This window comes from Lacerta agilis, chromosome 15 (assembly GCF_009819535.1).
Source record: "Lacerta agilis isolate rLacAgi1 chromosome 15, rLacAgi1.pri, whole genome shotgun sequence".
In the NCBI taxonomy this organism is placed as follows: Eukaryota; Metazoa; Chordata; class Lepidosauria; order Squamata; family Lacertidae; genus Lacerta; species Lacerta agilis.
In genome coordinates this window covers 37,406,656-37,433,668 of record NC_046326.1, presented here as the reverse complement: position 1 = coordinate 37,433,668, position 27,013 = coordinate 37,406,656, and the positions used below count along the sequence as shown (strand labels likewise).

The 27,013-nt window shown below is 43.5% G+C and overlaps 1 protein-coding gene across 1 annotated transcript in view; it reads left to right on the top strand.

Annotated features, from left to right (window-relative positions):
* The first annotated feature begins 6,435 nt into the window (after window positions 1–6,435).
* The window catches only part of AATF (apoptosis antagonizing transcription factor), a 70,945-nt gene continuing 50,367 nt past the window's right edge, over window positions 6,436–27,013 (top strand). The window contains exons 1-4 of the mRNA XM_033171904.1: window positions 6,436–6,564; window positions 9,127–9,306; window positions 12,512–12,943; window positions 13,753–13,890. Of these exons, the coding sequence (XP_033027795.1) occupies window positions 6,477–6,564; window positions 9,127–9,306; window positions 12,512–12,943; window positions 13,753–13,890 (838 nt within the window). The 5' untranslated portion in view covers window positions 6,436–6,476. The remainder of the gene's footprint in view (window positions 6,565–9,126; window positions 9,307–12,511; window positions 12,944–13,752; window positions 13,891–27,013) is intronic.

Genomic DNA, 27,013 nt, shown 5'->3' with positions numbered 1-27,013 from the left:
GATAACCTGTGTTTCATTCAGTACTTTAAAAGATTTATGACATTGGGGCCCGGGGAGAGAGGTGGTCAAGAAGGAGGATTCTGATCTCTTTTAAATATTGCCAAAAGCAAAATTTTAATTGTGTGGGTTCTTCCTCAGGCAATTATTTCCTCAGAATTTTCTTCTTCTTTGGGATTCTGAGGAATAGCAGAAGAGCTTTTTATAAGAATATCGAAATCTGACAATGTTTTCACTCATCCATAACTTGTCATTGGATTCTGCATTAATTCAATGAGAATCTGGTGGTTTCTCCTCAGATTACGTTTTTGAGGAAAGCGCTACGAGTTTTGATAATGCTGGTGACATTTCTCAGGTTGGATTTCATGTTAAAATTAAGTTTGAAGTGCTCTTGGGGATTTCTCCTCAGCGATTTGAAGAAGCTTCTTGGAGAATCCTGAGAGAAACTCCCCAAGGCTTTCCCGCCACGTCTGATGAAATTGTCACAGCAAGGGTGTTCACCGTTCTCTTGAATATTTCTGGTAGCATGGGACCTTCTTACAGCAGATAGTTACTGACTGTGGATTTGAAGAACATACACACACATTTGAATGCTCACTCTGCCCCAAATACATGTAGGATTGAAGTACGGCTCTACCATTAGGCTGAGTCAACCACTTCAGGTGGCAGTGCCCCCTGTCCCAGCCATTCCTCCAATTCCCCTCCATTGGAGGACAGAGCTGCGTGTGCAACACAACTAAGCTAACCTTGAAGGAAGATGAATTTTTATTGTCATGGTTTAACCACAAGACCGAGCCACTATTATATTACCTGTGGCTTGGCCTACTCTTGAGGATTGCAGTGGATTCTCAAGCGGGGTCATGGTGGAGTCAGGCAGGCATGTGTTTGTCTCTTTGACATCAGTGCATACGTTTCACACAGGCAGATTTAGGGGAGTGCGACTGGTTCAGTTGCACTGGGTGCGGAGCCTTGGTGGAAAGCAAGAGGTGTGTGTGTGTGTGAGGACCGAATTTTGGCATCTCGCAGGGCGCCACGGAAATTTGAGACTCCAAGGCCCGCCACTGCGCTTCATAAGAAGTGTTTGCCTCCCTCACGTGTTACACTTTTCAACCCACATTCGCGTCGTGCATTTGAAACGCTATCGCACCACTTTAAGCAGTAATGGCTTCCCCCAAAAGGATTATGGGAGCTGTTGTTTGCTAAGGTTGCTGAGGGTTGTTAGGAGGCCCCTATTCCCCCCTCAGAGCTACAATTCCCAGACTTCCTGAGGAAGAGACATTGACGAACCACTCTGTGAATTATAGTCCTGTGAGGGGAACAGGGGCCTTCTAACAACTCTCAGCATCCCTAACAAAACACAGCTCCCATAATTATTTAGGGGAAGTAGTCTCCTCAGGCAGAAGCAACAGGCACCCTCCGTTCCTCTTGAACCCAGGGCCATTCCCCTGTGTTGGAGATCAGACCTATATAAACCACAGGCTGGAGGATGTCATCCTGTTGCCAGGTTGAAGTTAAGATTCAACGACAGCTCCAGTCAGCTTCTGTACATGGAACAGGGAGGGCGCCATCTTGTCCTCTGCCCCGGGCAGCGCAGTGTCTTGGACTAGCCCTGCCTATTCATGCTGCATCTTCACTCAACCTTTATTTGCAGGCTGGGTAGGGATGCCATGTTCTGGTTCGCCTCAGGTGCGAAAATGTCTTGGGCTGGCCCTGGGTGGCATCATGTTCTAAATGCAGGGGTGAGGAACCTTTGCAAGCCTGAGGGCTGCTGCCTCTCACGGGCAAACATTTGAGGGACTCACGCCATGACAGTGCTGGATGGGGCCAGAGGCGAGTGAGTAGAACAGCAGAGGCAACACTTGCCTTTGTGCATTCCAGCCATGTGAAAGTCATACACTTTTACACACCATCTCTCCATCCCTTATTCAGGGTAGCAAGAGCCATAGTCAAAGTTTAATGAAACATTTCATTCAGGTGAAAGGATTTGAGGAGGAATGGCCAGAGGCATGGCCTGGGGTTGTGCCACCTGTCCTGAGGGGAGTCCTGAGGCCTACCTGGACCTGAGGTTCCCCACAACTCTTAAATGCCCTTAATCTAATCTCTCTCCCCCCCCCCCGGCATAATTTGGCAACTCAGCATCTTTTACCAGTTTCACTTTTCCTTCCATGTTTGCCATGTCACTTCAAAGGCTATTATCCGAAGCAGATTGATTTGGAACTGATCAGTCCTCCTGCCCAACTTGGTGGGGCTTACTTCTGAATAAACTTGTAAAAAACGCAGTGCAGGAAGAAGAAGGCAGCCCCACGCAATGCTTCCTATTTCTTGCCCTTCAAAGTACTGTATCGTGAAAATTTGGCCAAACTGCGAGAGGTAGTGAAGGATAGGCGTGCCTGGCGTGCTCTGGTCCATGGGATCACGAAGAGTCGGACACGACTGAACAACAACAATCGTGAAAATATTAATTTATGAAGGGGGAACCCACCAAAGTTCATTTTCCTATTGTAATTGCCATTTTCCTATATTGGGAAGAAAAGCATTAATTTTGTGTGACCCTCTCCCCCTGTATTCTAGCACAATCCTCTGTGTGTTTACTCCAGAAGTAAGCCTCTCTTCATTCAGTGGGACTTACTCCTGTGCAAGTGAGCACAGAATAGCAACCTTACAGCGCAATCCTATGCAAGTTACTCAGAAGTAAGGTGCAGCGGGGCTTCCTCCCAGGTTAAGTGCAGCCTTAGAGTCTTTCAGGAGATACAGAATTATCAATTTTGAAAGTGAGGTTGCTGGTACAAGCCAACACAATTATTCTTTCAAAATATGCACACACCCATGCAGGCTTTCCATTATATATTTAGTGCTTTTCTATATTGGGAAGAAAGGCATTAATCTGGCACTCTGGGGGGTTAGAAATACATGGGTCAATATATTGGGATGTTTTCTGGTATGGCTGAATGCTTCCATAAGTACTCATATCTGCTATTGAATTCCCAGTACATTCTGTGTATGTTTGTTGTTTGATTATATGACGTGGGTGGGCTGCAGTTCTGACTACACTTACCAGGGAGTAAGCCACACTGAGCTCTTGGCACGCACAGGATTTTGCTTTTGAACACCTCTTTTTATTAAAATTCATTATATAGTATGGTCTTACATTTTGAAACCTAGGTGCCAAATATGCAAACAGAGAATCACAAGTTGGGGGACAAATTAGGCTCAGTACTTGTGCGTGCATATGATTGTTTTCAAAAAGAAATAATCAAACATTTTATGGATGGAATAAAAACCTTTCCAGTTGATGCACTCCTTGGCCTGGCCAGTGAGTGTGATGAAGTGTAAATGGCACACACCCACTGAGGGAACCAAATCTTTCTAATTCCATCCATGATCTGTATGGGGAAAGGAATGAAAATCAATAAATCATATTGATTCACGAAGGAATGCTTTGTCCCCGAATTTGTGAAATATTTAATTCGGTGGTGATGGGGAAATGTATCCTGCATGTTAGTTGGATCCTTAACTGTTTCCATTTCTTAATAGGACAACTTTTGCAGATAGGCAGGGCTATCCACTTGTCAATCACCTGACATCACAATGACATCAGGTGACCCATCTTCCTTTGTTTGCATGGCTTGAAATCAAACCACACAGGCAAAGGCACAGCACTTTGAAAGTGCTGATGACCAGTTGATGATCAGCGCTTGCAAAGCCTGGTGCCTCTTGACCTGTCCTGTACCTGACATCAGGTGTAGCACAGGTGTGCATGGCTTGGTTGAACAGCCTTGCACATCAAAGGGGGAGGCCAGGGAGGGCTAATTAGACCAGGGGCCAGTGGTTCCCCACTGCCGATTTAACATGTGGGAAATTTCACATAGTCACAGTTTAAAAGTAATTTACAGTATTAGATTTATAGGTTGGAAACAGCACAACCGCTTCAAGGATTTTAACAATCAAGCAGTGTATAAATTTTATGAAATAAAACACAAGCATATCTTTTCCACGCCTAGTGCTACTTTCTGAACCTGCAACACACACACACACTCAATATTACCTTTCTGTTTGTCTTTTAATCACCTAGAATTCAATGTGAGACATGCCTGCTCAGACGTTAATCCCACTTAATTCAAATAGATTTACTCTCAGGTCAGTAGATTCAGGACTACAGCCATCCTAAAATATACTGCCACAGATGACTTCTGCAGAGGGGTATATTAGTGTTAGCAAAGACAACAGAACGTTTTGCAACTTTAAGAACCAACAAACATACGATGGCATAAGCCTTCACGGACTACAGTCCCATTCATCAGATAAAACTTTTGAAGCGGGTTGCAAATTATATACATACAGTATACATTATTTTATTTGTATGCTGCCTTTCCGTAATTGGGACCATGCTCAAGGCTGCTTACAACATGTAAAATAATAATAATGCATAATTATATACAAAACAAAAATAATCAAGCAATGAATAAAACAACAAAAAGTACACAACCTGGTGGAACAACTTCCACATAAATCTTAATGGGATCCAAAGTAAAGATACATTAAAAAAAAGTAACAGCAGCAGTCCCTCCCTAACAAAAACCCCTGAACAAAAACCCAGCCCAATTAAATTGCATTTTCTTGTGGTCATGGAGACTGGAGAAACTTCTGGAATTTGCATGCTGGGAATGTTGCCAACTGTGCCTGACCCACTTTTTCCCTCTCACCTCACCCACCATTGGGCGGGGAATGGGTCCCCATCCCTGAGCCTGACAGCGGCTCTCCAGGCAAAGGAGATCTTCCCTCCCCAAGCCCCTCCTATCCAATCATTTAAAAGGCAAAGCAGCTTCAGCAAGAAGCTCTCTTATCAGCAGACCTGCATGGGATTTGGGACTCTTGATAGCTCCCCTCCCCCCAACAATATGTTGAGATACCCAGGAAACCAGCGTGTTTGTTGTAGGGGTTTTACCCTACTGGTGTGATGCAGCTGCTAAGAGACCAAGCTATGAATCTATAACTAAGTAGCTGGGCTCAGGCCATACCCTCTTTCCTTTGGCCTCAGTTTCCCCTTCTGTGAAATGTACGCAAAATGACACTCGCTTATCGTCATAAGGATTTCAGTTACGCGAAGTGCTTTGGACATTTGAAACGTAACACATTATTAGAGCGCAGCATGAAGATAGAGGCGGCTTAGGCTGAAATCCATCCCCTCAGCCATAAAAGTGAACGCGCACAGGTTCCACAAGGGTAGACATATTGACCTGCGTTCTCACAAAAGCAAGGAGTCGTAATAAATGTGTTAAGTCTTCCAAGGTGCCACAAGTGTTTCACCGTTCCCCTCCCAAAACTACAAGACCTAGAGTGGTTGAACAATCCATTGCTCTTCCCAGGGAACCTGTAGCTCTGCAAGATGAAAGTGGTGTGTGTGTGTATCCTAACATCTCCCAGCAGCACCCAGAACTATGGCTCCCAAATTTCTTTGGGGGAAGCCATCCCTGTTTCAAAGTGGTGCCCAGATATTACCAGGATTTCAAAGGCAGAAGTGATGTCTGTGGGGAATTTTCAGAAGGCCACGGTTTGTCCTGGATCTTCGGCAAGTAAACAAACAAACAGTGTGGTTTTTTTTTGGTGTTTTCAGTGTTTTCCCAAATAATAATAATAATAATAATAATAATAATAATAATAATAATAAAAAACAACTCAACAACTTTCAGGGTGTCCTGGTTTTTACTTTTTGAAATATGGCAACCCTACATACATAGTGCTTTAAAATATATTTGTTGTGAATGTGGCCACCACCATTATCATCACCCTCACTTTTAATCAGCATGCTCCCTTGCCATAGAAAATCATGCTGAAGGCAGCCCGGAACATGAAAAAAATTACACAATTAACTAAAAAACATACAATAATAATAATAATAATAATAATAAAATATACATTTATTATTTATACCCAGCCTATCTGGGTTTCCCCAGCCACTCTGGGCAGCTTCGAACAAAATATTAAAATACAAGAATTAATCTAAAATTAAAAGCTTCCCTAAACAGGGCTGCCTTTAGATGTCTTCGCAAAGCCAGATAGTTGTTTATTCCTTTGACATCTGATCAGTAAGTTGATAAAAGCGTCTCGTTAAGAAACATTCACCAAAATTAAACAACAAAATTTATACACTGCTGCTTGATTGTAAAAAACAAACAAACCCTTGAAGATTCATCGCAAGGTCTGGCAGCCTAAATGCAAAACCACGCAGCAAAATAATAATAATAATAATAATGAAATAAAAAGAGGGTTGGCAGCTGCAGTGGTGCTCTAGCCATAATGAAAACCGCCCTGGAAATTTGAGCGGAGGGTGTGTGTGTGCATTTAATGTATATGCATAGAAGTTTCCTCGCGTGCAAAAATGTGCAAAGCGAGAGGCCCGCCCCTTCCCCGGCCTTTCCTTTGGGCGGCCCTTTGCCGCCTCCGCCTCCTTTTTCCGGGCGGGCGAGGAGAGGCTCAAGATGGCGGCGCCCTTAGCTGAGGAGCTGGAGCGGCTGCTCAACCCGCTGCCCCGCGCCCTGCACGACCCCGAGGACGACCCCGAGGACGGTGAGTGGGTGCGGGCGGGGAAGCAACCGCAACGGGGCGGCTTCGGGCTCCGTCTCTCTCCCGAGAAGCGGGGCAGGAAGCAGGGGCCGGTGCTTGTGTGTGGACACGTGGGTTGGAAACGGTGGTGGGAGAGCTCCTGGATACGTGTGTGTGTGTGTGCGCGCGCGTGTGTGTCGCTGGGTGGCTTTCACCAAGCGGGTGGAAATACCCCTGGACACGTGTGCCCGCGTGCATGTCGCTGAATGGGTTTCACCAAGCGAGTGGAAAGGCCCCCTGGACACGTGTGTGCGTTTGCGCAATTGTCTCGGGACACGCATACGTGTGCGTGGGTGCATGCGTGTACTTGGGTTTCAGAGAGCTAGTGAAAGTTTCCTTGGCCACGTGTGCATGTTATGTGGTGGGTTTATTTTTTATTTTTATTTAGCAAATTAGGGGAATTGTCCTGTGTGTATGTATGTGAGAGAGATGTTGTTTGGAGAGTTGTTAGGTGAGACCCCTCTTCACCTCCAAGAACTACAGTTCCCATAGCTTTGAGAAAAGAGATTGATTGTTTAAGCCGCTCTGGAAATTGTAGATCCTGGAGGGGAGCAGGCGCTTTCTCTTAACAAACTACAGCTCCCAGAACTCCTTGCAAGAAGTTTAAGGAAGCCTCCTGTACTAGGGCTTATCAAGGGGGTGAAAGTTTTTGCATGTGTTTTTTATGAGGCATTTTAAAAACATGTTTCCAGGTGTGAGGAATTCAAATCTTATTATTTTTGTTATTGGACAACATTTAGCTTGGTAAGTCTGTTTGATGAAGAAGCACATAAACTGCTTTCAGAAAACCAAATAATTTTATTTTACCTTCTGAAAATGTCAAGTAATGCTAAATAATACTAATACTGCTAATACTATATGATATAACACAGCGGTCAGCAACCTTTTTCAGCTGTGGGGTGGTCCACTGTCCCTCAGACCATGTGGGGGGAAAATTGAACGAATTCCTATGCCCCACAAATAACCCAGAGATGAATTTTAAATAAAAGCACACATTCTACTCATGTAAAAACACGCTGATTTCCAGACCATCCGCGGGCCGCATTTAGAAGGTGATTGGGCTGCATCCGGCCCCCGGGCCTTAGGTTGCCTACCCCTGATATAACTGCAGGTACTTTGCAACCATTAAAAATCTATGCACATTTTACTTACCAAAGAAAACTACATTATATTAATTTAACCAAAATAGCATTTGAATTCTCAAATCATGTTACAACTTTTTAGTACCCCTCATTTTTGGAATTTGAAAGTTAAAAAACTCAACACACCCTACTTCTATATGCTATCCACCTAGGATCTTTAATGTTGAGTTTTTATATTGTAAACTGCCCTGTGATCCTTGGATGAAGGGCAGTGTAGAAATTTAATAAAATAAAAACAAACAATAAAAAAATGTTGGCGTATAGAACCAAGAGGTTTGCAGCTGGTTCATTCAATGCCACTGACTGGTGCATAATGTGAAGGTGTTTATTGCTGAGATGGTATCTCAGTTTAACATCATGGACCTGCTGTGATAATTGGCAAAGAAATTCAGAACTTGATCTCAAGAAGATCTCTCCTTAGTTAGGACTGCTTTGTTGTAGTTGGTTGATTCATTACACTACACTGCCAGGCTTGAAAGGTTTTGATTGACTAAAATAGTTGATTAAGGACCCATACAATTAATTGAGTAACATTTCTTTAATGGGGTGACAGCCCTACTTCGTAAAACGTGTGTTTGCATCAGCCTCCAAGAGTGTAATGATGATGCTCTTAGTAAAATAAGAGACTAGGAATGTGCCTTCCTTCCACTCCTGGGGGCAAATTTATTTGAATATTTGTAATCTATGCTTTCATAAACTATCATCAAGGTTTTTGTATACAAAAATAATACAATCAGTCCCTAAATATAACTGGTCGGTTAAAAAGAGAAATTCGTAATGTGAAGATCTGCCTAAACAGTATGGTTTTCAGAAGACGCCTGGAAAAAAAGGCAAGGATGGTTTCTGCTGTGCCTCTAGTGGCAGGGAGTTCCACAGGGCAGGGCCTGCAATGCTGTTCCCTCTCCCTATCTTAACCATTCTTTAGGGATGTGTTGGTAGCTGATGGTGAAAGTTAACCAGGGTTTCTGCTGCTACACATGGCAGGAATCATCTTGGCTGCATCTGAGTGAGGTCTTATTAGTCCAGCATTGTGGTTTAAACAGTGGAACTCCCAGACATGGTGCGGTGAACCCTTATTATTGCTTGTTCCTGGTATTTAGAATTCCAGGGTATCGTGCCTTGCTGCACAGGAATATCAATTTAACTATCACTGTGAATATTTGGTGGTGTATCTTTCTGCGCAGAAGCCATCTCTGACTCTCCAGATGTTGCTGGGCTGCAACTCCCATCATCCCTGATCACGTTGGCTGAGGAGCTATTGCAAGTAGTGTTCTGGCCACATCTGAAAAGCTGTGTGTTCCCTGGACCACTGGAGGGGTGGGTGGAATTTCCCCCCTTCTAACCCCCCCTTTAATCTCTTTCACCTTCTCTCCCCCTTTCGCAGCCACCGCAGCCAGGGTGGTTGACAAGTTTGACGAAGGAGATGAAGATGATGTCCTTGCGCTTGGGCACATACGAAAGGGGGTCTCCTCCCACCTTTTGGATGCTGATAAGAGATACCGTGGGAAGGCCATATCCCGCAAAGCTTTGGAGGAAGAGATGTGGGGAGACGTTCAACTGTCAGGTGAGACCCTGCACAATTCCCATTTTTTGTCGGAGGATTCCCCATTTCTTGTCAAGCTGTATTAATGTTTAGGACAGTCTTTTCCAATGTGGTGCCCTATAGATATTTTGGGCCACAACTCCCATCGGCCCCAGCCACCCTCCCTAGACCCTGAAATCATCATCTGAGGCCCTTCTTCGTGTGCCTCTGCTGCGAGAGGTTCAGAGGGTGGCGATGTGAGAACGGGCCTTTTCTGCAGTGGCTCCTTGTTTGTAGAATGCTCTCCCCAGAGAGGTTTGGCTGGCAGATCCATTCTACATCTTTAGACGCCAGTACCCCTTTAAACCACAGAGCCTAGGCTAGGGCTTGCTGATCAGAAGGTCGGCGGTTCGAATCCCCGCGGCGGGGTGAGCTCCCGTTGCTCGGTCCCAGCTCCTGCCAACCTGGCAGTTCGAAAGCACATCAAAGGGCAAGTAGATAAATAGGTACTGCTCCAGTGGGAAGGTAAATGGCGTTTCCAGGCACTGCTTTGGTTCGCCAGAAGCGGCTTAGTCATGCTGGCCACATGACACGGAAGCTGTACGCCAGCTCCCTCGTCCAATAAAGTGAGATGAGCGCCGCAACCCCAGAGTCATCCGCGACTGGACCTAATGGTCAGGGGTCCCTTTACCCCTTTTAAATGCTTTTTGGGGAAGCTTTATTTTTTATTTTATTTTTTTTATTTATTTACTTCTGTTGTTGTTATCCCCAACAACAGTGCTTCTGGACTTTTGAAAAAAGCATTTCTTTAAACGTTTTTAAAAGTTCATTATCAATCATGGGGGAAGGGGAGGGTATTTTGTGAGTGTCCTTCCCCCCATTTTTATTATGCACTTTGTGGTTTTATTCTGTATATTTATGCTGTGAACAGCCCTGAGATTTTTCAGATGAAGGGCTGTATACAAATATAATAGATTATTATTATTATTAGTCGGACACGACTGAACGACTGAACAACAACAACAACAACAATTATTATTAGTAGTAGTAGTGGTAATACTTTTGAATGCTAAGTATTGTGGGATGTCTTGGTTCTGAATCAGACCGTTAGCTGGTGTTGGAAAAAGCATGCAGAATTAGAATGGTGGCGTTCTAGCATGCTTAAGCAGTTTGCAGGCCACTCTTTCTGTCCTGAGACGTCACTGTAATATTTTCATGTTGCATGGAGGTCCCAGGTTGTCAGGTTGCTGTTGGATCAGTGAGAGGGAAATTGGCAAGTTTTTTTTTTAAAAAAAAAACATTGATAGATTTCTCGGAAACTGTATCCCTGTGTACGATGCCTCACTCCGCCCCCCCCCTTAATAAAGATGTACGCAAGGGTGCTTGATCACCTTGTAATACTCGCCCATTATCTCATTATTTAATGGCAAAGGCTGTCAGCTAATCAATGGGTCTGATAATCGGTTCAGCTGCTGCAGGAAAGTGCAAGTTTGAGGCGTCAATCTGCCAAGGTGGGGGGAGGGAGGGAGGGAGGGGGGAAAGCTCCATGAACTTCCTTGTCATCCCCCCCCCCCACTCCCGTGCCTGAGCCAAAATCTTGAAAATACACATATTGTAAAATGGGAGTTGATCTTTAAACAGGGGCAGCCAGCCTTTTTTTGCGGTGGTCTGTGGGTGCATTTGCAAACAGGAGGAACTGTTGGGGGGTGACACACGCACACATCCTGCACCAGGCACTGCAACAGATTCCATTAGCTATAACAGAGCGCTTTCAAGCTTAATTTCAGCCATGGGAGGGGGCCCTGTGGGCACCAGTGAAGGCCTCTACCAGCATATGTTCACCATGTTGGTGACCTCTGCCTTTAAGGAAGCTATGCTATAATTATTTTAATGTTACCCTTATAGCCAAGGAATACCAGATCAACTTAGGTTGCTTACACACTTTTTATGTTTAAAGAGCATGACTTCTCCCCTCCTCAAAAGAATCCTGCAAATCGTAGTTTAAGGGTGCTGGGAATTGTAGCAGGAGTATTTTGGGGGAAGTGATGAGCTTCAGTTGTATGGTTCGTATGCAGCAGTTTGTGAAGGGTGCTGGGAATTGTAGCTCTGAGGGGGGTAAACTACAGTTCCCAGGATTCTTTGTGGTGGTGGTGGTGGTGGGGAGTCGTGCAGGATTCCATGCACAAAACAAATACAATACCTTGTTACGCAGATGCAGTAATTACAACATACAGAGCTCAACAGGCTGAATGTTAATGTTTGTAATAAGTTTCTTTACTCGTCACTTCCTAACATAAGAATCAAGTTCAGGATGTACGCCATATATAGGTGAAACTCGAAAAATTAGAATATCGTGGATAAGTCCATTTATGTAAGCAATTGTTTTCATTAGGTACTGGAGTTTAATATATGAGCTAGGCTCATGACATGCAAAGCGAGATATGTCAAGCCTTTGCTTGTTACAATTGTGATGATTATGGCGTACAGCTGATGAAAACCCTAAAGTTGAAATTGTTAATTTGGGGTTCTCATCAGCTGTACGCCATAATCATCCCAATTATAACAAATAAAGGCTTGACATATCTCACTTTGCATGTCATGAGTCTATCTCATATATTAGTTTCACCTCTTAAGTTGAATTACTGAAAGAAATGAACCTTTCCATGATACTCTTTAATTTTTCGAGTTTCACCTGTATAAACCTTAAGCAAGGGTTTCTGTGACATTCCGGGGACCTTACCTTAATCATATTCGAGGACTGTGTAATATATAAACTCAAACAAGAATGTATTAAGGAAGGAAGAAATATATCTGCGTTGGATTTAATTAAATAAGTTATATACCTTGCTTAAGGATTGTATATGGTGTACATCCTGGACTTGATTCGTATGTTAGGAAGTAACCAGTAAAGAAACTTGTTAAAAACATTACTATTCAGCCTGTTGCGCTCTATATGTTGTAAGGATTCCATGCACACCCTCCCCGCTAAAACAAATGTAAATAAACCCTTCATTTTAGTAGCACCTTGCACCTGACAACAGGTGATTGACAGGTGCATGGCCCTGCCCCACCTGTCAGATTTGCCCCACAAGACTGATCTTGATAGAGATCTGGCCCCTGGAGCCGAAATTGTTCCCAGCCCCTGATGTACACAGTTAAGCACCAGCTTTGGCCTTACTGTAATGGATTGGGTGCAGTTCGTGACGGATAAGTGTTAACAATTGTCCTTTTGTTTTGTAATTGATAGATGAGCAGACTTCAAACAAGGAAGAGGAAACAGATGAGGAGGATGCTACCTGCAGTGTTGCCAGCAGCCAGGAGGAGGAAGAAGAAAGGAAACCGCTGGGGAAACTGAAGGAAGAAACTTTCGTTTTCCAAGCTGTGGACGATTTTGCGAAATTTGCAGAGGGGATGGATGAAATGGGCAGTGCGACGGAAATGTTGGAGGAAGATGAGGAAGAAGACAGTGCTGAAGAAGGCAGCGGAGATGAGGGAGACGGCATGGAAGAAGGCAGCGAAGGTGGAACGACATCGGAGGAAAGCGCCGCGGGGAGCGAGGAGGAGGAGGAGATGGTGGCGGATGTGAGGGAGAGTAAACATCTTGGGGGGCTGTTGCCATTCTCTAAAGACCGAGTGGCCGAAGAAGTTGCTAAAGGAAAAGCCGTGAAGAATCAAATAGGTCAGTGGGCAGTCTCTTCTCCCATGTGGCTTTCAATGAACGTGGGAAATGTTAGCAGAAAAAGTCAGATCTTAGTTAAATGAATCCTTGCTTGGAGCACACCTTTAGTTGAAAGGTATTCAGGCTGAGGCTTGGTATAAAATAAGAACTCTTATGTTTGTTAAAGGAAGTACATTATTACCATGCTCACCTTAGTATGCTCCTTCAGAGGGCTTTACCTGGAAGGTGCATTAGAAATAAGGAGAGAGAGCAGGCTTTTTTTGCATTTTACCCAAATTTGAGCATATTGCTTTCAATATTTAGGAAGCTAACAAGGTACTGCTTGCCGTCCCTCTGGCAGGCAGTTGTGGGGGAAGCGAGGGAATACTTGGAGCTTTGATATGTCAGCCATGAACAGCCATAGCTGCAAAAACAATACACCCCTGAGTGACCGCATCTGAGTGGTAGAGCATCTGCTTCGCATGCAGAAGGGCCTTGGTTCAATCCCGGGCATCTCTGTGTAGGGATGGGAGAAACCTTTGTCTGAAACTTTGGAGAGCAGCCATGTTTGTATTTGTTTTATATGGTGCTTCATTGTTAAAAAAAACCACAAAACCACCCATACAAAATTCAAGCCAGTTTATGAAATAACAAAAGAAGATTATCAGTACTAACAGTTCGAAACAATACTGTGCTACATTAAATTTAATAATAATAATAATAATGGGTGGACCCGTGGTCTGATTCAGTATAAGGCAGCTTCCTATGTTCCTATTTAATGACGCTGTTTTGTCTTTCTCCTCTCTACCCTGCTCCCTGCTTTACTAAAGCTCTGTGGGATCAGCTCTTGGAAGGGCGAATTAAACTGCAGAAGGTTCTCCTGACAGCCAACCAGCTTCCCCAGCCAGATACCTTCCTGGAGTTCAAGAAAAGAGGAGGACAGGAGTTTGCCACTGCACTCAAGAACAGTAAGAAAATCTCTCTTCTTTCCCTAGACAAGACTAGTTTTGTGCTTGTATTTTCTGTACTTGGGCGGGGGACGGGGATCAAAATTTGGAGCCAGAAATTTTGGGACATTTTCATTATTTAAACTTAGCTCATGTGTAGAGGTGCCTACTTTTCATCCCTTATTTGAGGAGGCGGGATTTGAGCGTAGCACTGCAGCATCCGCATGCAACCATTGGCGGAAACCTGTTCAGTCGCTTCTCTCTGGGCTTTCCCCCCTGAGATCTTGCCAGGCAATGTACTGTAAGCTTTCAGACACTTTGTGGAGGTTAGAAATATTCCTTCTTTCATTTTCTTAGAAAAGTAAACAAAAGCCTTGTTGTTCTTTGACTTGCCAAATCAGATTCTGTGTTTGTATAGCACAGTTACGGAATTGTGGACTCAACTGATTTTTTTTTAATGCCCCTTGTTGCAAGATTTGTTGCTTAACATCATCATCATCATCATCATCATTGAATTTATATACCGCCCTATACCCGGAGGTCTCAAGGTGGTTCACAGAATAAAACCAATAAAACCACAAAATACATAATCAAAATAAAAACAACAACCCAGTAACCCCCCCCCCAAACCCCACATTTTAAAAGGGCATAGGATGTCAATCAAATCAGCTAAAGGCCTGGTTAAAGAGGAAAATTTGTGCCTGGCGCCCAAAAGCTGTATAATGAAGGCGCCTGGCGAACTTCCCTGGGGAGAGCATTCCACAGATGGGGAGTCACTGCAGAGAAGGCCCTGTTCTCATGTTACCACCCTCGAGGAGGAGGCACACTAAGGAGTGCCTCAGAAGATGATCTCAAGGTCCAGGTTGGTTCATATGGAAAGAGGAGGTCCTTGAGGTGTTGCGGTTTAAGGCTTTGTAGGTCAAAACCAGCACTTTGAAATTGGGCCTGGAAATGTAATTGGTAGACAGTGCAGTCGGACCAGGATCAGTGCGCTGAAGGCACTGTTTGATGCTGTAGTGTATTGGGTTGAAAGCCGCTCAGAGTGGCTGGGGAAACCTAGCCAGATGGGCGGGGTATAAATTATTATTATTATTATTATTATTATTATTATTATTATCAATGTTATATGCTCAAACCGTCTTGCTCCGGTGCTCATAAAGAAACTATCCACAGAAAACGGGAAGTTAAAACAATAAGAACATGATCATACCTTATGACAAGGTATGGGACAAAAAAATCTTAGTCACGTTCAGAAAGGAGGGTCTAATCTCAGTTGGGAAGGGGTTCCATAGGCTTCAGCCTACAGCACTGAATGCACAGCTGCTAGTAGTTAAGAGCTATGCACCTGAGCCATCCATAGTGGACCACCAACAAAGGCTCCAACCCCCTGTTGATTTAAGCCAGGATCTATCCAGGTCTTGTGCCCCACTTCGTGCCCCGACTGGGCCAGGCGATAAGACTGGAACACCTACAGCTCAATCATAAATATCTGGACTCAAGACTGTCTGTCATGAGCACCCTCACTTCCTCAGAGGTCGAATAAAGCGCTAGCTATTTTAACTTGAAACAGTTCTTCTTTTATTTTCTACAAGCTACAATATACACATAACTATACAGCCTGTGTGGCTAGGTTTTCTTCCACACATCTTATCTACAGAACGAACCCTGTCTAACACACACAGTGAAGGTTACATTCTGTCTGGCAGAGAGAAGTTAATTAAGAGATCAAAGACTCAGTTCCCTCCCCCTTCTCTCAGACCATAAGTCACACGATTCTCACAAAGGGAGGGGGTGAAATACTAACATACTCCCCCATTTCATCCTGAGGTTTGGGAGAATCTAACATAACTGTAACTGTTTAACATATATACCAAGTTGTTCCTTGTTCACAGCCTTAGTCAACACATCAGCAGGAATCTCCTTCCCTGGTACATATGAAACCTTCACAACATTTTTCTGAATACATTCTCTGGCGCGTTGTAACTTTATCTGCAAATGCTTTGTTCTTTGCTTGCAACCTTCAGAATGTATCAGTGCTATGCAAGATTTACTGTCCTGGTATACATTAACTGGACAAGTAACTTTCAGTCTAATGTCTTGGCATAGCTGCAGTAACCACTCAATGTCCATAAGTGAGTGAGTTAATGCATTGAGCTCTGCTTCGCATGAACTCAAACTTACAGTCGCTTGCTTTTTACATGCCCAATCAAAAACACATTGGTTGTACATATAACAGATACCTGAAGTGCTTTTTCCATCAACTGCGTCACTTCCAAAACTGGCATCCGTGTAAATTTCTAGACCACCTGACTTCTGGCTAGAAAGACGCAAGCGATAGTGCATAGTACCTTTAAGGTAGTTCACAATGCGTTTGAGCACCTTAAAGTCTTGCACTGTGGGATTGTTTGAATATCTGCTGAGCAGATTTACACTAATGGCAATATCAGGCCTGGTACATCTAGCTATGAAACTTAGCTTGCCCAATATGCTCCGAAACAATGTGACATCAGGAAACATTGTAGCAGTTGTGTCATGTTGGTACCCTGTGACCATGGGAGTGTCCACTGCATTTGACTCAGTGAGTCTCAATTTCTGGACCAAATCATTAATTTTGCATGTCTGGTGTAACAGAACATCACCTTTGTCATTCCTTTCAACTTCTAATGACAAGTAATTAGTCACATCTCCCAGATCTTTCATATCAAAATGTTTCTGCAACTTCGTGAGTGTGTCTTTGTAAATATTTACATTTTTCCAAAAGAATAAGAGATCGTCAACGTAAAAGATGCAATACAACTTCTGTTGCTTGTGCTCCTTTACAAAAACACAGGAATCGGCCTTTCCTTGTTCAAAACCTAAGGAAAACAGTATTTCGGTAAGTTTGGTATACCAACAGCGAGAACTTTGTTTGAGGCCATACAAAGCCTTTTTTAACTTGCACACCATTCCTTGCTTTACTTGTACACCATCTGGTGGTTGCATATAAATGTTTTCATCTAGAACACCGTATAAAAATGCGGTATTCACATCGTGGTGTGAAATTGTCATGCCTTCCTCAGCAGCAAGTTTCATCAACAGTCTGACACTTTCAAACCTAACTGTTGGTGAATATGTCTCGTGGTAGTCTTGATCAGGAATTTGAGAAAAACCACGAGCTACTAGTCTAGCTTTGTGTCTGACCACTTTACCATGTTTGTCAGTTTTGGCTTTGAAAATCCACCTGCTATCTATTAATTTCATGCCTGGTTCTTGTGGAACCAATTCCCACGTTTCATTCTGCTTGAGGGAATTCAATTCAGATTTCATAGCATTAAGCCAAGGTTCTGCGTCTTTGGCTGACATGTTTTGAACCTCTTTGTAACTGGTTGGTTCAAACACAGAATCTGAATTACTGGCAGTAACAGCAGTTTTGGCAAACTCAATAGAAAAACGCTTTGGTGGTTTTCCCTTGGTGGTTCTTTCGGACCTTCTTACAGTCTCCTGATCATCTGGATCCACTTCCTCTTTAGGAGAATGAGGATCTATTGTGAACAAAGGTTGTTCATCTGCACCAGCCTCTGGCTCATCTTTAACTGAGGCTTGGGCACTGTGAAGGTCTGTATCTGGATCAGACTCTCCACCATCACTAGAATCAGCATCATCAGACTTAACCTTTTTCTTTTCTGGTTTTGGTTTTACATTTCCATCATCAGACAGTGGGTAACATTGGAAAATACCAACTGTATCCCATTTGGGATTGCAGTCTATGCTCCTGGTCAACCTTATTGCTTTTGTGTCTGTCATCAGAACACGATAAGAACCTTTCTCATATCCTAGAAAGATACCATGTTGACCACACTTACTCAATTTGTCATTTTTCACAGTGTGTACCCAGACTTCTGAACCAAAAATTTTCAAATGTTTTACAAATGGTTTCTTCTGAAACAGCATCTCATACGGAGTACTCTTAATACTTGAGTGAAATCTCCTGTTATAGACATAAGTGAAGCAAGACAGAGCTTCCCCCCAAAAAAGGTTAGAGAGGCCTGAATCATGCAACAGAGTTCTTATCCCTTGTTGCAACGTTTGGTTCATTCTCTCACACAGGCCATTTTGCCATGGTGACCTGGGTGTGGCGGTCAAGTGTTCAATTCCCTGTTCAGAGAGGAAACTTTCAAATTCTTCTGAACAAAACTCACCACCTCGGTCAGTAAAAAAACAGCGTACATGTTCATTGTGCACATTCTTAAGCCATGCACAGAATTGCTTAAATCTCTGAAAAGCCTCTGATTTCTTTTGCAACACATAAACCCAGACATATCTGGAAAATGAATCAATGAGAACTAGAAAATACCGTGAGTTTCCTCTAGAGGGCGCTAGAGGTCCCACCAAATCAGCATGAATTACTTCATAAGGTTTTGTAACCTCCCTTCCTGATTCTGCACCTTTGGAGGCCTGTTTGATTTTGTTCTCTGCACAAGAGATACATTTCATGTGGTAAGGACACTTCTTAACCTTCATACCATCAACCAAATCTTGCATTTTTGTTAAAGCCTGAAAATGAAGATGGCCAAACAAGCGATGATAATCATGAATACAATGGTTATGCAACTTCTCATTCTTATCAATTGATATGTTGCAGTGGGCCTGTTTAGTTTTCTTAGCTGTACCAGCTGTTGCACCTGTAATAAAAGGCAATACATATAAACCATTAACACATTTGGCATAAAGAATGAGTTTGTTGTCTCTAATAATGTCACATCGGGACTTTGTGAACACCAGCTTGAGACCTTGAGAAGTAAGTTGAGAAACACTCAGCAAATTGTCCTGCAAATGAGGTGCATACATAACATTCTTAACTGTTGCATTAAGATTCTGCAGAGAAATCGTTCCCTGGCCAGGAGACTTTATCTCTGACCCATCGGCCTGTTGAATTCGGCCTTGTTTTGTCTCCAAATTAATGAAGATACTTTTATCATTAGAAACATGGCGCGTCGCCCCAGAATCTACAACAAAAACAGAGTATGCGCCCTTATCAGTACAACGAGAGATCAAAGCCTTTTGTGCAGCTGGCCCTTGAGGTCTGCGTCGTCCTCCACCACCTTTGAAGTTGCCCTTCTTCTTTGAAGCTTTCTTGCAATTACTCCGATAATGACCTAGCTCTCCGCAGCCATAGCAACGTACTGACTTCAGTGCCTTTGCAGTAGTTTCACTTTCTCCTGCTGAAGGCTTAGAAACATTTTCAGCAGCTTTGCCCCGGCTTTCTTTAACAGTCTGTCTGCGGTCAAACTCATTTAAGAGCACGCCAGATACATGATCCGGTGTTAAAAGATCATTAGGCAATGCTGATAACTGAGAAGCAATAGCATCATACGACTCATCCAGGCTATTAATCATTAGCATAGAAAAAACAGCATCAGAAAAAGTCAAGTCTCTTTGGATGAGGTCTTGTCTAAGACGTTGTAATTGGGACAGATGGCTGGGCAAATCGCCATCTTTCTGCAACTCCAGTCTACACAATTTCTTGAAAAAAAGAATACTGCTCCCTGCTCCCTGCCTAAGATGCAAATTACGAAGTTTGTCCCAAACAGCTCTTGCCGTTTCAGCATCTTCTAAACTAACCAACAGGGTATCACAAACGCCCAGAACAATAGTCCCTCTGGCTCTTTGATCAGCTTCATGCCAGGCAGCCCAATCATCATCATCTTCCTGTGGGGGATCATCCTCAATGGTATGAAAAAGCCTTTCCCTTTGTAAAAGCGCTTTCATTCTAACTTGCCAGGTAGGGTAAGTCTCTGGCGTGAGAGGAGGAAAAGAGAGAGATATCTGGCCAAACTGTGCAGAAGACATGCTTGCGTTTTTAACTGTAGCAAACACCACTTCTTCATACAACAAAATAAGCCTTAACTCCCTTTAACTTCACTCCCCCAAACTGAGCGCAATTAGCAAGAATCTGGAAAAGCGTCTCTGCTATCTGTTCTGGCAGCTAAACAGCATACCATTGTAAATCAATTCTGTAGCTTGAAAACAGCTCCGAAATGAAGCAGCCGAACTGTCTCACCAAACACAGCAGCAGCACGTCTCAGCAGCCTTCATCTGCAGAGGAATGAAAACCAGCCGCTCTGCAACACACAGGAGGAACGCCAACCAGCCGCTTGCCACCATAGGAGGAACGAAGCCATCCGCCTCTGCTACCATATGTTGATTTAAGCCAGGATCTATCCAGGTCTTGTGCCCCACTTCGTGCCCCGACTGGGCCAGGCGATAAGACTGGAACACCTACAGCTCAATCATAAATATCTGGACTCAAGACTGTCTGTCATGAGCACCCTCACTTCCTCAGAGGTCGAATAAAGCGCTAGCTATTTTAACTTGAAACAGTTCTTCTTTTATTTTCTACAAGCTACAATATACACATAACTATACAGCCTGTGTGGCTAGGTTTTCTTCCACACATCTTATCTACAGAACGAACCCTGTCTAACACACACAGTGAAGGTTACATTCTGTCTGGCAGAGAGAAGTTAATTAAGAGATCAAAGACTCAGTTCCCTCCCCCTTCTCTCAGACCATAAGTCACACGATTCTCACAAAGGGAGGGGGTGAAATACTAACACCCCCACCCCCCCCAAAAAAACCCTCAGTGATTGGGCCAAGATATTTGGGAGGCTGCCGTGTGTAGAGCACAGATGGGGAAGTTTGGGACCCTCCAGATGCAGCTGGACCCATCATCTGACTATTGGCTGTGCTGGCTGGGGCTGATGGCAGCTGGAGCACAGAAACTTCTGGAGGGCATCAAGCTCCTCATCCTTAGCTGAGCACACAGAAAACAGAAGCGGACAAGCAACTCTGAACCATTATTTTGCCCATTGTATGTTTGGAAACTCAAGCCGTGGTTTGGATTCTCAGCTGTGATTGGTGCAAAGTACCGTATTGGCCTGAATATAAGCCTCACCTTTTTTCCAAATTCCGACCGTGAAAAGTTAAAAGCTTAAATTCGCAAACTTACAAAAATTGGCTTTTACAATATCGTTGCTGAAACAGACATATGGTAAAACGGAACAGGTGTGAGTGCCTGCGGAATTTTAAGGGAGCGGCTTATATTTGGGTATTATCTCCCCCCGCCCCCGATTTTATAGGTGCGGCTTATATTCGGGTGCGGCTTATTTTTGGGCCAATACAGTATGTGGTTTCTTTTCTGAACCTGGCCAGGAATTGCTGCAGTCCCCACACAGTAGTGTAAAAGTAACCCCCTTTTCCCCAATGAACTCTGGCAGTTGCAGCTCTGCCTGGGAATTGGGGTTCTCCTAGCAACTCTCGGCACCCTTGGCAAACTACAGTTCCCAGGCTTCTTTGGCAGAAGCCATGACTGTTAAAGTGGTATCAGAGTGTAGGGTGCAGATGTGGTTTTAAGTGACAGCTCACATGATGCTAATTCATCAGCGATGAACTTTTAAGTGGTTCCTTGGTGTTTTCACAGATCCACATCAAGCGATGTGCTTTATAGTTCACACAGTTAGCTATAGCTTTAAACCAAGTTCCTGCTTTTCCCCTCTTTGCCTTAAAAGGCAAACTCCCACCAATACTAAACCTGACCTTTTAGTAAAACGTGTGCCATTAACGTATTTAATGAGATGCATTACAAACTGCAGCCAGCGTCGTGTTTTCATTACAAGTCCAGAAACCACGGTATCATTAAAGACCTTTAACAGAAACAATGGTTGACATTTTGATATTTCCCATAAGCAAAACACTGCAATGAACATGGAGTTTAATATATAAATTCTGTAAAGAGGTGGGATTTTATATATATTAAAAACCCTTAAAAAAGAAAGAAAGAAAAAAAGCTCCCCCGGCGAGTTAAAAGAAAACCATACATTTTATTTTGCACTGCTCCTATTATTTGCAACTTGAGCTAGAAAAGTGTCAAATATCTAGAACTAAAACAGTTTAAAAAAAAGATTGCTATTGGCTTATGCATGATATTTCAGATTCTAGAAATTCAGAAGCTTTCGGCATGCAAGATTGTTCTAGTCCTGCAAATGTAGGTCATACAGTACAATCCTCGTTTAATCAGAAGTAACTTCCATTTTGTTCAATAACACTTGCTTCCAAGTTAGTGTGGATGGGATTCTATCCTTAGATCATTTGTCCTCTAATCAGTTCAACTGATTTTTCAAACATCTAATTTTTAGCCGCCTTGAGGTTTCTTGTCTTCGCTAAAACAGCAGGATAATGTTTTCTTTCTGTGAAAGAGATAAATTTAAAAGTAAATAATGCATATCATAAAAAATCTCAGCAGTGGGCCATTTTCAAGATACTTAAGGAAATGTGGGCGCTTGCTCCCTGATCCTCTGAAATTTGATGAAGGCTTCCGGGTAACAGAGGCTTGTGCTTATGAATACTTTGGAGGAGGAGGAGGAGGAGGGGCACTGTTTGGTCGCCAGTTCTGCGCACACACAAGACTTGCAAGACGTACGAGTTCTGTCTGGGTCATTTTACCTGCCGATGGTCTGTTAGCACTTAAAAGTTGTCGCTAGTGAGTGAGGTTCTTGGGGAAGGCCGTAGCTCAGTGGTAGAGCATCTGCTTGGCATGCAGAAGGTCACAGGTTCAATTCCCCGCATCACCAGGTAGGGCTGGGAGATACTCATGCCTTAAGCCCTGGAGAGCTGGCTGCCAGTCAGTGTTAGACAGTACAGTATAAGGCAGCTTCCTATGTTGCTATACACTGGAACCTCTACTTACGGACATAATCAGTTCCGGAGGTCCGTCCATAAGTCGATCCGGGTCGCTGGTAGAAGCACCGTTGTGCACAAGCCGCTTCTGCGTGTGCGCGGATCGCGGCAAACCCAGTACTGTATTTACTTCCGGGTTTGCTGTGGTCGCAACTTGGATCGGGCCCAAGTAGAGGCGGTCGTAAGTAGAGCTTTGCGGAGTTTTAAATGGAGATAAAAAAAATATTTCGGAGAACTGTGGCACAGGGGCACCTGTTTTCCTACACACACACACACACACACACACACACCGTTTATGTTACATCTTTTGTATCTTGGCTAAGCCAACCCAGCATGGTCTGGCTCTTCCTTGCTGCCTGTGGATCTTGGATTCTGGCGGATGATTTACTGCAAAATTGCTTATAAATTGAAGTAGAAAATGTTTTGCCGACGTGGCAGCTTTCAAGCTCTGCACCCATTTGTCACCCAGCATTTTCCCTTTTGTGTATAGAGCAGGAATTAATTAGGCTGCACTGCAGGGGGTGGGGGAAAGTTTATGGCCATAATTTATATGGGGTGATTCTTTTTGTTGTTTTCTTTTAAAGGGGCAGTGTTTGTTTGTTTTTGTTTTTTTAAAGACCTTTGGGAGCAGGGAGGAGATATCCACATAACGCACATCTCTGCTTTACAAAAAATTAAATATGCAATATGCATTAGAACACTGATAGAATATATATATATATTTCACAACTAAATCCTGCCCAGGAGTAGACCCGCTGAAAAGAATGGACCTCTGTTAGTCAAATCTGTTTTTTTCAATGGGTCTACACTTCCAGACGAACCTGTTTACCGTGCCTTCATTTTGATTCGTTTGCCAGAAGATTAAACAACATTGGCTGGGTAATGAGCATTCATTCTTGATACATTTGTGGGGAGGTTAGATGATGTTGCTCCAAAGCAAGTGTCATAATCATGCACTTTCCAAGGCATATTCCCCCCGCATCACTTCCCTTATCGGAAAAAATGCCAATCTTTAAAATAAACTTTGAATTGTGTTGCCTGACTTTGCCGTTACGTGACTGATTCCCAATTGAAGATAGCAACAGTGTGGGAAAACCCCAGCATTATATATAGAGAGAGCACAATATATATTTTGGAAAGTTACCGTATTTTCCGGTGTATAAGATGACTGTGTGTATAAGACGACCCCCAACTTTTCCAGTTAAAATATAGAGTTTGAGATATACTCGACCGCAGATTCTCCACCTGGCGTATAAGACGACCCCCGACTTTTGAGAAGATTTTCCTGGATTAAAAAGTAGTCTTATACGCCAGAATATACAGTACTTGTTTGTCTCTTTGCTATACATTTGGGCACCTCTTAAGACAGGAATACCAAATTTCGTGTGACGGATTCTGAGCTCAAATTCTGAGCTCAAGGAGCCTATTTTCATCTGTTTTGGGAGGTAAGTGGATACCATTTTTGAATCAAGAAGGGTGAACTGGACCTTTCAAAATTGCACTGATTTTGTTTTTGTTTATTTCTTAGAATTCCTGAGCAATGCTGGGTGTGAGGCTGCTGGTGTAATGTAATAATCAGCACATAATATTATTTGCTACTATCATTAGACCACTTAACCACCTCCGAAAATGCTGCCACTTTCCTTTATAACAGGAGTGAAAAGGTGTCGGGTATTTCAGTTTTACACTTTTGTTTGTGAAGACTGTTTCGTTCTGGCAGGCCTTTTGGGAAAAGAACGCTTTCAAGGAAAGAGCTTTTAATAGCGCTGTCCTGTTTTTACTATCTGTGTTTTTCTGTCTGTAATTTTAATAGATTTGGCTTTCACATCCTTTTAATTCCGTTATAATTTAATTAGCTTTTTTTAAAAAAACACTATTGTCTTTTATATGTTTTTTTAGCTTTCTGTGCTTTATCGGCGTGTATTTCTTTTTGGGTTTTTTTGTAAGTAGCCTTGAGCCCCAATCCTGGGAAAGTGTGGTTTGGTTGGGGAGGGGTGGTATTTAAAAATAATAAATAAATAATTGTTTGTTTAGTTATTAAAATATTTACATACCATTGTGTCATTAAAAAAAATCAAAGTGGCTTAGCACAATAAAATATAAAACACTACAATTAAAGCCATACGGAAAGTTAAAAACATACATCAATTTGCCATTGTGGAAGGTTGTATTCTTAGTTGTCTGCCTAGGCCTTGCGGAAAAGAAAGGTTCTCAGAAAGCATTTAAAAGTTGTTGTTAAAAGGTTTTCAGCAGGCATTTAAATGTATGCATTTATGAATCTTCCGAAGATACAGGGTGGTTCACAACATAAAAATACAATACAGTGCCTGCTGTCTATTTATTACATTTATATAAGACCGTTTCCTCAAATTAGCTCAAGGTGGTGTAGATGGTTCTCCCCTTAACATTTTATCCCCGCAACACAGCCAGATGAGTGGGGTATAAGTAATAAATTTATTATTATTATTATTATTATTATTATTATTATTATTATCACCGTCATCATAACCAATAAGTTCAGAACTTACCCAGCTCTGAAATTTGCTGGGTTGACTTAATGTCAGATGTACTCTCTCAGTTTCTCGCCTTCTCTGCAGGGTTGTTGTGAGGAGAAAATGAACGGGGTTGGAGGGTTGGGGGGAGGGACTAAGAACCATGTGTATTCCGTTATGTATTACTACATTTTATATCCCGTCTTTTCCTCAAAAGACGCACATTCTGTGGTGCAGTGGGTTAGTGCGTCTGGCTGATAACCAGAAGATCAGTGGTTCAAGCCCACTAAGGGATGACTGTGGGCCGGATTCCTGCATTGCTGGGGGTTGGACTAGATCAGAGGTCAGCAAACTTTTTCAGCAGGGGGCCGGTCCACTGCCTCTCAGACCTTGTGGGGGGGGCGGACTATATTTTTTGGGGGGGACATGAACGAATTCCTATGCCCCACAAATAACCAAGATATGCATTTTAATTAAAAGGACACATTCTACTCATGTAAAAACATGCTGATTCCCGGACCGCTGCGGGCCGGATTTAGAAGGCGTTTGGGCTGGATCCAGCCACCGGGCCTTAGTTTGCCTACCCATGGACAAGATGATCATCAGGGGTCTCTTCTCACAATTCCTGGCAGTGTGGGAATTTGAACCCTGGTCTCCCAGGTTTTGGCTAGGGGTCGGCAAGGTTTACCGACCATGGGCCGGATCACTTCCACGGAGCTCTTCTGTGGGCAGGACATGCGCAGCGTGATGCCGGAAATTGCTTCTGCACATGTTCACGGCGCCGGAAATCGCTTTGTGCATGCCCAGACGCCGGAAATCGCACCTGCGCAGAAGCAATTTTTGGCGTCCGGAAATGCGCAGAGGCAGTTTCTGGTATCTGCGCATGTGCAGATGCCATTTCCGGCACCACTTGGCGAGTCGCTGCGCTGCGCTGGTTAAGCGTAGCACGTGGAAGACTTGCTGAGCAGGTGGCTCGGTTTGCGGGCGGCTCGTGGGCCGGTAAAATGGTCTTAGTCGGCCACCTCCAGCCCATGGGCCGCAGGTTGCCGACGCCTGCTCTAGGCTAGTGCTCTAATCACTATGCCATACTGACTGCCTTAGTAACTGCTTTGAAAATATTGCCAATTCATGACCAGGTTTACAGCTTGCTTTTAGTCACCTACTGTGAGTTACTGTATCTCCAGTGACTTCTCTCTCTCTCTTCTCTCTCCCCCCCCCCCATAAATTTGTTTTCTCTTGCCACTGCTCTTTCAACCCCTCTCGGGATGCTTGTGTTTAGGGGTTTTGCATGTTCAATTAATGTTAGGGAGTTTTTTCCCCCCTCCCCGCCCCCCCCAACTTTCCATAACAATTGCAAAACAGAACTAGCAATCTGAGCTTGATTTGCACATTAAAGAGACACATTAATTAAAAATTCTACTCCCTGGTACGTTTTCCCGGGACCCTTCTATTCTTTATACAGAAAAAGGTCCGTGATTCTCTGTTGGGTCTCCCGCATCAATTCCATGTGGCGCATTGATCTTTTCTGTGTTCAATTTTTTTTTAAAAAAAGAAAGATCTTGCTGAATTTCCAGAGGACTGTGTTGTTGATTTTCTCTTATCCACTCACCCCTAGCCCTCTTTCTCGCAAGTCAGGAATAACAACTCACGTTTTTTACGGCTGAGGGAAATAGGAGTGACAGTCAGTTTTGGGCTGAGAAGAATTCAGCGATCAGGGAAACTGTTCTTCCTCATTGCTGGGCATTTTTTAAGGCCCTGTTTGGCTGGGAGCGATGGTGGTGAATACTTGATGTATCCAAGACAAGGGTAGGGAAACATCCTCAGCCCAAGGGCCGCATTTCTTTCTGGACAACCTCCTGAGGGCCACACGCCAGTGGTGTCCGGGCCAGAGGCAAAAATAGTCGGAGCAGCAAATGTAAATAGCATCTTTTGCAGAA